Source organism: Manis javanica, chromosome 11 (assembly GCF_040802235.1).
Source record: "Manis javanica isolate MJ-LG chromosome 11, MJ_LKY, whole genome shotgun sequence".
In the NCBI taxonomy this organism is placed as follows: Eukaryota; Metazoa; Chordata; class Mammalia; order Pholidota; family Manidae; genus Manis; species Manis javanica.
The window spans coordinates 117,529,096-117,541,375 of NC_133166.1; the positions used below are offsets into that span (position 1 = coordinate 117,529,096).

General features: G+C 41.5%; 1 protein-coding gene across 2 annotated transcripts in view; it reads left to right on the plus strand.

The window, feature by feature from the left end:
- ATL3 (atlastin GTPase 3) overlaps positions 1–12,280 on the plus strand; it is a 36,544-nt gene that overhangs the window by 13,097 nt on the left and 11,167 nt on the right. For both annotated transcript variants that reach the window (XM_017655100.3, XM_073217623.1), the window contains exons 4-8: positions 1,623–1,727; positions 2,222–2,272; positions 8,743–8,799; positions 9,589–9,681; positions 10,343–10,481. In XM_017655100.3, the coding sequence (XP_017510589.2) occupies positions 1,623–1,727; positions 2,222–2,272; positions 8,743–8,799; positions 9,589–9,681; positions 10,343–10,481 (445 nt within the window). The remainder of the gene's footprint in view (positions 1–1,622; positions 1,728–2,221; positions 2,273–8,742; positions 8,800–9,588; positions 9,682–10,342; positions 10,482–12,280) is intronic.

Consider the following 12,280-nt stretch of genomic DNA (forward strand, 5'->3'; position numbering starts at 1 on the left):
GCGTTTGCATTTCTCTAATGACCAAGGATGTTGAGAGTCTTTTCACATACTTACTAGCTGTTTGCCTATTTTCTTGGGAGAAATGTCTATTCAAATCAAATCCATTTTTTAATTGGGTTATTTGTCTTCTAATTGTTGAGTTCTTTATATATTCTGGATTACTAGATGCCTGTCACATATATGATTTGCACTTACTTTCTTCCATTCTGTGGATTGTCTTTACTTTCTTGATAATGTCATTTGATGCACAGAAGTTTTTGATTTTGCTGAAGTCCTATTTGTCTGTTTTTTCTGTAGTTGCTTGTGCGTAACTGAGAAACCATTTCCTAATTTAAGGTCATGAAGAATTGCACCTCTGTTTTCTTCTAAGAGTTTTTGTGGTTTTGGCTCTTACATTTAGGTCTTTGATACATTTTGAGTAAATTTTTGTATATGATGTGAGGTAGGGATCCAGCACCACTCTTTGTATGTGGAAACCCACTTGTCCCAGCCATGATTTGTTTTGATTGCTTATTTAGTTTGACAGTATTCTCTTCACAAAGTGGATAAAGTATGGATAGGGTAATGCCCTCTATGTCTCTTTTCTGCACAGTACTTTCTTTTGCTTGAATTTAAATTATATCCATTCTACTGCAGTGGATTGGGTTATATGTAAATAAACTCATAAATATATGATGTGATTAATGGGACCTGATATGTAAATTATATAAAGTGATAATCATATTATCATTTTTAAGAATAAAAATTCTTTAAATGTTTTTGATTATGGCATTTCTTTTCTTGGACTCCATAGTGCTTAGTAGAAAGCTTCCTTGCTGCCTTTTGCAATATCTAAGTATTGTAAAGAACCAGGAACTTGATGAACTTACTTATCTTTTTGACCATACCTTAGAACCAGTTAAAGGAATGAATTTGAAAAGTTGTATCTTAAAATTATATGACTGAAACTCACAGCTAGTTGTATAAGGAAAATAATATACCTTATTTAACATTTTGCATAAATTTCACTTTTGGAGTAAGAATGGGTCATTAAGTCCTTTTTGGGAAGCCTGAAGCTTCGTGAAACCTAGTTATATAGGGTACAATGATAGCCTAGATTCTTCTGCTATTTTTTGGCATCATTACTGTGGTCTGTCTTTTGTAAAGATTGAAATGTTAATTTTCTTGCATCAAACAACCAGAAAACCCTAGAAATTTGGGGGGAGAATAGAGTCTTACAAGTAAATGACAAAAATATCCCAGCCCATATGTTTTGTTTTTATTGGATTATGCCTAAATGTACACAGTCCATTCATATTTTTAATTTATTTTGCAACAACAAAACATCATCTGAAAGACTGGCTTGCTGAGTGAGCTAACTGGCTTAACATTTAGCTGTTCTCCCTCCTTCTCTATTGCTCTGTGGTCTTCTGTTTCATATCATCTCATCAGGTGATGAAAAGACAATCTTCACCAAAGTTCTCTAGTCAAAACAAAGCGCCTAAATAACTATACTTTTCTGATAGAACCTTTAGGCAGGTGCTTAAGCCTAAGTTAAGTGTTAGCTGTTCTTTCTAGTTTCTCCTGTACATTTCCCCTCTTCTCACTTTAACATACTTTGTTTGTATTTTCCTTTTTTTTAGGTTGCAGTTGTTCTGATGGATACACAGGGGGCATTTGACAGCCAGTCCACCGTGAAAGATTGTGCTACCATTTTTGCTCTCAGCACCATGACTAGTTCTGTTCAGGTGAAGCTGCTTGACTAGGAAAAGAGTTCGCAGAGGAAACAAGTTGAGGGTGTACATCTAGTTTCCATTATTGTTCTGTTACCAGAATTCCTATGATGATATGTAAAACTTCATATCTTTTAAGGCCTTATAAGCTCTTATAAGGTCAAGAAGGAACCTAAACTACATTCCACTTTCATTACAAGTATATATAAAATACTCCAAGAAAGTCTGAAAAGTGGAAATTGAAATCACGTCAATTGTATCATATAGGAAATGTAGATTTGGTAAGAACTTAGAAAAACTGTATTTTAAATTTTAAAGGAAGAGTGATGTGATTTCAACCTTACATGGATCATTTTCTAAAAGTTAGATAACAGTACTGTTTGAACAGACTTAATTTTCTTACATGCAAACCTTTAATCGTACAGAGCTTTTGTGCAAAGCTTTGGGCTAATTTGGGACTCGTTTGAAGTAAGTTAGAATAGTATCATTCTGGGTTTTTTGCTTTCTAGATTTATAATTTGTCCCAGAACATTCAGGAAGATGATCTGCAACAGCTGCAGGTATGTATTCATCATAAAAACCTTAACATCATCATGTATCATCTAAAAGTTTTTAAGACAAGAAAAAGGTTTGCAGCTAAGTAGTTTTCACTAAAGATTGAAGTATGGAAGAAGATTTTGGGTTCATAGTAGTCCTGTGCTCTGTATATCTATTGCTGGGGTGGTCAGAGAAGGCCCTGTTGAGTTGAACATGGAACTCAGGAAAGTGGATGAGGAAGTCTAAGATAATCTCTGTTGGGGGAGAAGTGGTATAGGAGAGGGGCCAGCAGGGAGAAAGACCCTGAGGTGGAGTGTGTTCAGTAGGATGAAGGAATAGCAAAGAGGCCAGTGGGTGGAATGAGGTGTGATGGAGGCGAATGATGAAGTCAGAGAGGCGTTAGGTCCCGGTGATGCCTGGCCTTTGTCAGGACTTGGGCTTTCTCTCTGGGTGAGGTGGCAGCCAGGTTTTGAGCAAAGGAGTGGGATTATTTGACATGAAAGGATCACTCTGGCTGTTTGAAATAGATTCTTAGGGGGGCAGGTATGCATTCAGTGTGACTGGTTATGAAGCTACTGTGATAACCCAGGTCAGGTTAAATAAATGAACATGTATAAAATGCACAGCATCATGTGCCTGGAAAAAAGTATGTGCTTTTTAACAGCTCTGCAGTATTTATTATTACTATTACTACTGCTGTTTTTAGTCATTGTCTTCTGTATTCCTGAAGACATGTGCTTTTCCTGTAAAATACTCTTCTCTGGGTTTTCCAGAGTTGGGTACAATCCCGGTCATGCTTCTCAAATTCCACTTCTCCCACTGGCATTCAGAAAACATACCGGAATGCTGGAGTGAGAGAGAGATAGGGATTACCTTTAGTACTAATTTATAGTCCTTTAAAGAAAACAAAAAAAAAATAATTCCTTAACTTAGGCCCTGAATGCTCCTACTAGCAAGTACTTGTACTTCATAATTAGTGGTTCTGCACCAGTGCCATGACTCAGTGGTTGAGAGCTGTGGCTGCTTAAACGTTTACACATTTACATCATATCTTGAGTTTGACACCTTTTTACCTGAAACTGATTCTAAGTTCTGTCCTTTCACACATTTTTAAAAATGTCTAACTTGTGTGAGGCAGTGGACCAAATGCTGTAGTTACTGTAATGTTTGAGATAGGCATGATTATTTATAGATTTTGTAGTCCAGTCTGAGACAGGAATGAATAGGCGAGGGTGGTGTGCGAGGGCTGCTGTAACAAAGTACCACAAACTGGGGGGCTTAAAACAACAGAAATTTGTTGTCTCACAGTTCTGGAGGCTGGAAGTCAGAAATCAACCTTCTCTCTGAAGCTTTTTGGGAAGAAGCCTCTTCCTTGCTCCTAGGGTTTTGCCAGCAGTCCTCTGCTTGCAGCTGTAGCTGTAGCGCCTCCGCCTCTGCGTGTGTGTGTGTGTGTGTGTGTTAGCGTTAGCTGTAGCGCCTCCGCCTCTGCGTGTGTGTGTGTGTGTTAGCGTTAGCTGTAGCGCCTCCGCCTCTGCGTGTGTGTGTGTTAGCGTTAGCTGTAGCGCCTCCGCCTCTGCGTGTGTGTGTGTGTGTGTTAGCGTTAGCTGTAGCGCCTCCGCCTCTGCGTGTGTGTGTTAGCGTTAGCTGTAGCGCCTCCGCCTCTGCGTGTGTGTGTGTGTGTGTTAGCGTTAGCTGTAGCGCCTCCGCCTCTGCGTGTGTGTGTGTGTTAGCGTTAGCTGTAGCGCCTCCGCCTCTGCGTGTGTGTGTGTTAGCGTTAGCTGTAGCGCCTCCGCCTCTGCGTGTGTGTGTGTGTGTTAGCGTTAGCTGTAGCGCCTCCGCCTCTGCGTGTGTGTGTGTGTGTTAGCGTTAGCTGTAGCGCCTCCGCCTCTGCGTGTGTGTGTGTGTTAGCGTTAGCTGTAGCACCTCCGCCTCTGCGTGTGTGTGTGTTAGCGTTAGCTGTAGCGCCTCCGCCTCTGCGTGTGTGTGTGTTAGCGTTAGCTGTAGCGCCTCCGCCTCTGCGTGTGTGTGTGTGTGTTAGCGTTAGCTGTAGCGCCTCCGCCTCTGCGTGTGTGTGTGTGTTAGCGTTAGCTGTAGCGCCTCCGCCTCTGCGTGTGTGTGTTAGCGTTAGCTGTAGCGCCTCCGCCTCTGCGTGTGTGTGTGTGTGTTAGCGTTAGCTGTAGCGCCTCCGCCTCTGCGTGTGTGTGTGTTAGCGTTAGCTGTAGCGCCTCCGCCTCTGCGTGTGTGTGTTAGCGTTAGCTGTAGCGCCTCCGCCTCTGCGTGTGTGTGTGTTAGCGTTAGCTGTAGCGCCTCCGCCTCTGCGTGTGTGTGTGTTAGCGTTAGCTGTAGCGCCTCCGCCTCTGCGTGTGTGTGTGTTAGCGTTAGCTGTAGCGCCTCCGCCTCCGCCTCTGCGTGTGTGTGTGTTAGCATTAGCTGTAGCGCCTCCGCCTCTGCGTGTGTGTGTGTTAGCGTTAGCTGTAGCGCCTCCGCCTCTGCGTGTGTGTGTGTGTTAGCGTTAGCTGTAGCGCCTCCGCCTCTGCGTGTGTGTGTGTGTGTTAGCGTTAGCTGTAGCGCCTCCGCCTCTGCGTGTGTGTGTGTGTGTGTTAGCGTTTGCTGTAGCGCCTCCGCCTCTGCGTGTGTGTGTGTGTGTGTGTGTGTGTGTGTGTGTGTGTGTGTGTGTGTGTGTCTTCTCTCAGTGTCTGTGTGTCTCCTATCATTGCATATTCCTCCCTGGCTCATATTGGATTAGGGCCCATCATAATGACTCACCTGAACTTGATGACATCTGTGAAGACCCCATTTCCATTAAGGTCATATTCACAGGTTCAGGTTATGTAAGTCTTCTCTGATAATATTCTTAAGGGCTCTACCATCCTCTGGTTCCTCAAACTGAAATCTGTTTAAGCATGTCTTTCCCATAATCCCACACTCAGCTGGTGGGCTGAGTGTCCTGGGACGCTTCTGTGCAGCTTTGGGGTCCCTCTCCCTTTAAGATTTTCAAAGGGCACTCGCTTTTCTTTTGTCCCAGGGGCATGGGGACCGGCTCACAGGTTTTACTGTCCCATTTTCCTAGTATCCAACACACCATGCACTGTGTGTCTGCACTTCTGGTGCGGATGGCTAGGGCTCGGTGATTAGCAATCCTGGGCTCCCTCTCCCTCCGCGCTCCGACTCCTCTCCTCCCGCTGGGAGCTGGGGTGAAAGGCGCTCGGGTTCCGCCAGGCCATGGCTTGTATCTTACCCCCTTCATGAGGCAGTGGGTTCTCACATGTGTAGATGTAGTCTGGCTGTTGTCCTGTGTCTTCTGGTCTCTTTTAGGAATAGTTGTATTTGTTGTATTTTCAAAAATATATATGGTTTTGGGAGGAGATTTCCGCTGCTCTGCTCATGCCACCATCTTGGCTCCTCTACCTCTTTGATCCATTTTATTCTTTGGCACATGGCTGTCCAGTGTCCCCAACATCACTTACTCAAGAGACTGTCCTTTCCCCATTGTATATTCTTTGCTCCTTTATCATAAATTAATTGACCATGTACCCGTGGAATTATTTCTAGGCTCTATTCTGTTCCATCGATGTGTGTGTGTGTGTGTTTCAATTTGCTTGCTTGTTTGCTTCTGTTCTTTTTATTTTATTGATATACAGTCTTACTTTAGTTTCACGTATACAACACAGTGGTTCAACAGTTACCCATATTATTAAATCCTTACCCCCACTAATACAACTATTGTCTGTCAACATAGAAAGATGTTATAGAATCATTGGCTGTATTCTCCATGCTGTACTACCATCCCTGTGACCAGTCTACATTATGATTGAGAATTTTTGTGCCCCTTTATCTCCCTCATCCTCCTCCCACCCACCCCAACCCCTCCCCTATGGTGACCACAAGTTCCTTCTCAGTCCACTGTGTTTTGTTCCTTCTGTTTTGCTTTGTTTTTATGTTCTGTAAATAAGTGAAATCATACAGTATTTGTCTTTTCTCCACTCTGCATTTTTATGCCAATACCATACCTTTTTGATTAATATAGCTTTGTAATATAGGTTGAAATCAAGGCAATTTCTTTTAAGTTCATTTCTTGGCAGGATCCCATTTAATCTTTATTTTTTCTCTCCTTAATTCTATGCATTCTCCAGTAGCTTCCTGAGAAAGGATAGAAAGGATGCATAGGAGATAACTTTTTGGGGATCTTTTAAGTCTGGAAACAGTTTAATTTTATTCTAGAGTTATAGGATGGAAATAATTTTGTTACAAAATTGAAGGCGTTGTTTCCTTGCCTTCCAGCTTCCATGCTGTTGTTGGAAGTTCCAACCAATCTGATTCCTGATCCTTTGTATGTGATCTTTCTGTTTCTCTCTGAAGCTTTTAAGATCTTATTCTAGGCATGAGTTTTCAGGGTGATATACTTAGTGTGGGCTTATTCTTCATTCTTGGTGAACTCATATCCTCAAAAAGATAAGATATTGCTGCTGTTGCAACCAAGGAATAATGGGTTGCTGTTAAAAAGCAGCATTCAGAAAAAAACCAAGGGCTCCTGGAAATTAAAATTATGACAGCAAAAATGGAAAATGCAATAGAGGAGGAGTTAGAAGGTAAACTGGAAAAAATTTCCCTATCAGGTTGAATAAAAAGACAAAGAATAGAAGTTGGGAGTTGGGGGAGGGAGTCAAGCAGAGAGGAGAGGAGAGAGAAAGGGGGAAGAAAGGGAGCTAGCACAGGAAAAAGGACATTTGAGGGTTGATGTAGGAGGATTAAACATATTAATACTAGGTGTTTTTGTAAAAGAGAAAAGTGGAGGGGAAGGAATTATAAAAGGAAAAATTTAAGATGATGTAGAATTGAAGGACATGAGTTTTTGTCTTTCCTGTTAGAAGCTTTTCTCAAAGGTCTTGTGGTCCTTGGTCTTCTGTACTAAGGATGAGCTAGAAATCTGACTGGGAGCTTTGGTAAGAGGGTGGGCCTGTATACCCGGTTGGCTCACAGTGAGGTGATTGGACATGATTATTTAGCTGTTCTTTTGCAATCCCTAAATGTCTGTATTTGCAGTCAGTCTCCCCAGAGTTGAATTCCTTAACTCCTGCCTAGCGGGGGTAGAAGCCTGTTGTGGCTCCAGCAGGGTGAGAGGGCTGAGTCTCCTTCTTTAGTCTGTCAACTTTGACTTCTGTACTCATTTCCAGTCATGTAGGGCATTTACTTCTATCCTGAGCTGAGTGTGGTATCAAAGTCTAAATGCTCTTGGTTTATTTTCTCCAGATAGTCCATGTCTGGGGAGGAAGAGGATTGGAGCCGGGCTGTGGGAGTGTAGGTGCTCTCCCCAAAGACTCTCAGCAGTTTTGTTAGTTGTCACCCCCTCCCTCGAGGTGACTGGTGCTGCTAATTCCCGAGCCTTCCAGGGATTCTGCTGAGTCTGTGATTTCTTCTTGGCTGTGCCTCTTGCAGATTTCCTAGCAGAGCAGAGGAGGCTGAAACCCAAGGCAGTTCTCATTTGTCTGTTTTCCTTTGGGAGTGTTTTTGACAGCTCTTCTCAGCTCATGTCATTTTTCATCCTTTTTGTCTTGTGAGTTTACAACTTTTAAATTGAATTTTGCTGTACTTCTAGTGAGGCTTCCTAAGAGCATAGAGGAAATGTGTAAACCCTAACCTTGAATCTGTTCATTTGGTCATTTGAATGGCATCCATGCTGTGGGCCCAGGGCTCTTGCTCCTGCAGGTACAGGAGTGTCCCAAACAGACAAACATGCCTGTCCCATGGAGTTTAAATGCTAATAGTGAAGACCAACACTGGTCAAGATGAGTAAAGGTATAGTATGTTAGATAGTAAGGTGGCTTAAAAAGCAAAATTTTGGAGAGGCACAGTGTAGGAGGTATCTTGGGGAGAGCCATCATCTTCTTAGGTAAGCCTGGAAAGCTTTCGCCTGGAAAGCTTTTTTGAGAAGGAGCCATTTGAGTAAAGACCTTAAGGAGTAAGGGAACTGGCAGTACAGACATTTGGGGGAAGAACACTACAGGCAGAAGGAGGAGTCAGAAACAAAGGCCCAGTAGCAGGAGTGTGCCCAGTATGTTTGAGGAACAGCGAGGGGGTCCGGGGGGCAGTGTGACCACATCTCAGTGTAAAGACTGGCTTTTATACTGAATGAGGTTGTTGGAGGTTTCGAGCAGAGGCATGGTGTGGTCTAACTAACCTTATTATAACAGAGCCACTGTGGCTGCTGTACTTAGAATAATAGTTGGGGGTGGAGGGCAAGGGCTGAGGCAGGGAGACTGGTTAGGAGGCTATTGCAGTATTCCAAACCACATGGAAGTTGTGAGTTTTTGGTTTCTGGGTTTTGCTAATGAATGGGGTGTGGGATGTAAGACAGAGGAATAACCAAGGTTATTTTAAAGTTCATGGCTCCTGAGAGCTTTTGAAATTGTAGAACTTTGGTTTAGTATAAGTGGAATTCTTTGCTACAGCATAGTCATAGAAATACAAACCATTAACTCTTGTTTTTATAAAGCTCTTCACAGAATATGGTCGTCTGGCAATGGATGAAATTTTCCAAAAACCCTTCCAGGTAGAGTGCTAACTATAAGTGTAATTCATACCTTTGTTTTAATTCTGAGGTCAGCAGACTATAGCCCACAGTCCAAATCTGGCCAGCTGCCTGTGTTTATATGACTTATGAGTTAGGAATGGTTTTTACATTTTTAAATGGTTGAAAAAACATCAGAAGAGGAATAGTATTTCTTGATATGTATAAATTAGCTGTGCACACTGACATTTAACTTTCAGTAAAGTTTAATTGGAACACAGCTACAGTCCTTTATATTGTTGGCTGCCTCTTGTCACAAAATCCCAAAATACTTACTCTCTGGCCCTTTACAGAAAAAGTTTGCTGACCCCTGCTATAGCTAATTGTTTGATGAAGATGAAAATGCATAATAGGTAGTAAGATTAGAGGAACTTTGAGTATTATTATTTTAGTTCTTTTCCTCTGTAGCATTAAAAGTAGATCTGGTTTTATGATTAGCTAGTGTTATATTGTTTCCTTGTCCTTTTCCACATTCTTCATACTTGCCTTTAGAGCAGAGCCCTGAATTTAACATACTCTTATCAGTCTCTTCCTTCTGTTCTTATTAACCTATGGGAACAGAAATAGTAGATAGGATATGTGGCCCTCACATTTGGCTTACACATGTCCTTCTAAAGTTTAGGAGGTTTCTAAGACATAGAATAGAAAGTCCTTCACATTTTCTTGCTCCCTTTGAAGAAATTGGCATTATACCCAGGAGTATTTATCAACTGTTATTTTGAAAATGCATTAATGCAATGTTATAATGTGCTCTGCTCCTTTCCTAAATAGACCCTGATGTTTTTGGTTCGAGACTGGAGTTTCCCTTATGAATACAACTATGGATTACAGGGAGGATTGTCATTTTTGGAAAAGCGTCTACAGGTGAGTAATCTTCTGAGGAATTATCTAAAAGTAGAGATACCTTTCTCATTTGCCTGTAGCTGTTGTGTTGAGAGCAGATTATGGAAAATTATATTAAGTGTGTTAAGTGCTTATGAATATTAGTAAACACTAACATGACTCATGTAAGATTAAAGAAACTGGCACAGGGATGCAGAGAAGAGCCCTGGGCAAAAGCCCAAGCTTTCATTGTAATTTCCATTTCATATTTTATACCAGGTTCTCTATATGCCTTTGGAATGTCACAGTCAGAACTTCAGTTCTTTTCTTACTCAGAATTCTTACTTGTTTTGGGATGGATATAAACAGGCTTATTAGCCTGTTCCAAAACTAAAACAACAGGAGTCCTTTGTCAATCACTACTGTCTAGTTAGATTCAGCCTTCCTTTGTTCTTCCTAAGTGTTGTGTAGAACTCTTCTTTAGGACACTCTTTAGTACCTGTTCTTTAGAAGCTGTAGGAGCCAAGCCACAGTTACCAAATTTATGCACTTATTGCTCCTAGGGTTCTGAGTTTTCTCATCGGTCAAGACCCAGGCCTCTGTGATCCATCAGAGTTGGGAAGTCTTCCCTCTGTCCTACACTAGTGGCTCCTAGGGAAGGAAAACACAAGATCTTTTGTAAATTGTTGGTCTTCGTTGGCAGGTGAAAGAACGTCAACATGAAGAAATTCAGAATGTCCGAAACCACATCCACTCATGTTTCTCCAGCGTCACCTGTTTTCTCCTGCCACATCCGGGACTCCAGGTGGCCACAAGCCCTGACTTCGATGGGAAATTGAAAGGTGTGTCACCAATGACATTATTTTAAACTCATGATGTGATCTTTGGGATTAGAGAGTGATCAGCAAATGTGAATTACAGATCTAGTGATGCTAAAGAGAAATAGTGTATTCTCTTAGAAAGACTAGTGTTGAGAGTCTAGTTCGGTTTTTGCTCCTGCGTTACTGTGGCCATCAGAATTAATTTACCTTATCCCCTCCATCTGAAATGGTGGTGGTACTATCCATTAATGATCTTTATAAAAGACATGCTGTGATTATTGGTGTATAAGAGATAAAAGTGCCAGATAAAAGAAAACTAAACATTAGTCAGCTAATAATTTATCAAGTAAATTAACTTCAGAAAGAAAGGCAACATGATGGATGCATAGTTGTTGTTTCATGTTATTGTGATGAGAGCAAAACCTGATGCTGGGTCATGTGTCACTATCAGGAAATGCTGACTAGATGGTGGCTTAGAGAAATCAGAGTTGGGAGTCTTGGCTTCTGTTATCTTTTGTTCCTTATTTATTCATCAAGACCTTGAGTCATTTAATGGCTAGCCCTTGGTTTACACATGTTTTAAACTAAGCACTTTTGTTTGTAAACTTATCTGAGCTTCTCAGGTTCCTAGTAAAGTAGAAATAATAATAGCTGCCATTTTTAAAGGCCTAGCTTGTATCTGCAACTGTCTGTTTGTGATGCTGTAACAAAATGCCATGGATTAGGTAGCTTATAAACAACAGAAGTTTATTTTTCGTAGTTATGGAGGCTGGAAGTCCAAGATCAGAGCGGCAGCATGGTTGGGTGAAGGTTCTCTCCCTCGTCTCAGACCTCTGGTTGTAGTCTCACGTGTTGGAAGGGGCCAAGAGCTCTCTGGGGTCTCTCTTGTAAGAGGACTAAACCCATTCATCAGGACTTCACCCTCATGACCCTATTACCTTCTAGAGGCCTCACACGCTAATACCATCACCTTTAGGGATTGGAATTTGAACATACGACTTTAGGGGCGGGGGCACAAAATTCAGACCATAGCACCAGCACTGTGTTAGTTACTTTCCTAGTTAGTACTCCCAGTAATTCCATGAAGCTAATGTTTCCTTTATTTTACAGATAAAGAAACTGGACTAGGAAAGTTAAGTAACTTGCTGAAAGTACTCAGCTAGCAAGTGGTGGGGCGGAGATTCACATTTAGATCCTTGATGCCCCAAAGCCATACTGTGCTAATATTGAAGTTATTCTGTTATATTGGAGAAGTAATTTAGAGGATATATACTGTTTAGTTACCAGGAGAACTTGCTTTTTGAAAGTTTAGAAGTTTTTCATAGCCTCATATTAAACAAATTGCATAATTTTCGATTTATTTGACTCTATTGATCCAGGAAAGTTAATATTGTTCATCTTAAGATTTACACTCCAGCTGGTCTTAATATTATGAAAGAAACCCAATTTGAGAGACTTACCTTTACCTTCTGTTTGTCATTTAGATGATACTTTTTTGTGGTGGGCAGCTTCTCTGATCGGGAGTCATACAGAGCCTATTAGAGGGCAGTTCAAAAATCAAAGTTTGGGGACTGGCTTTGGAGAGAAATCTGCTTAGGCAACACTGGAGCTAGATAGAACCTTTTACCTAAAAAGCAGTTGTGAGTGACTTTTCTAATCTGAGAATGTAGAGAAAGTTGAGCGTGTAGGTGATATGTTCCTTTAGTGTTATAAGGCTCCGTTATTAGACATCCTTTTACCAAGCCTAAACTGTTTTGTTCATCTGGTAGGGAAAATGCCCAGTGGAGATGTGGGTTTGAGCAACTCCTCATGCCTTCCCT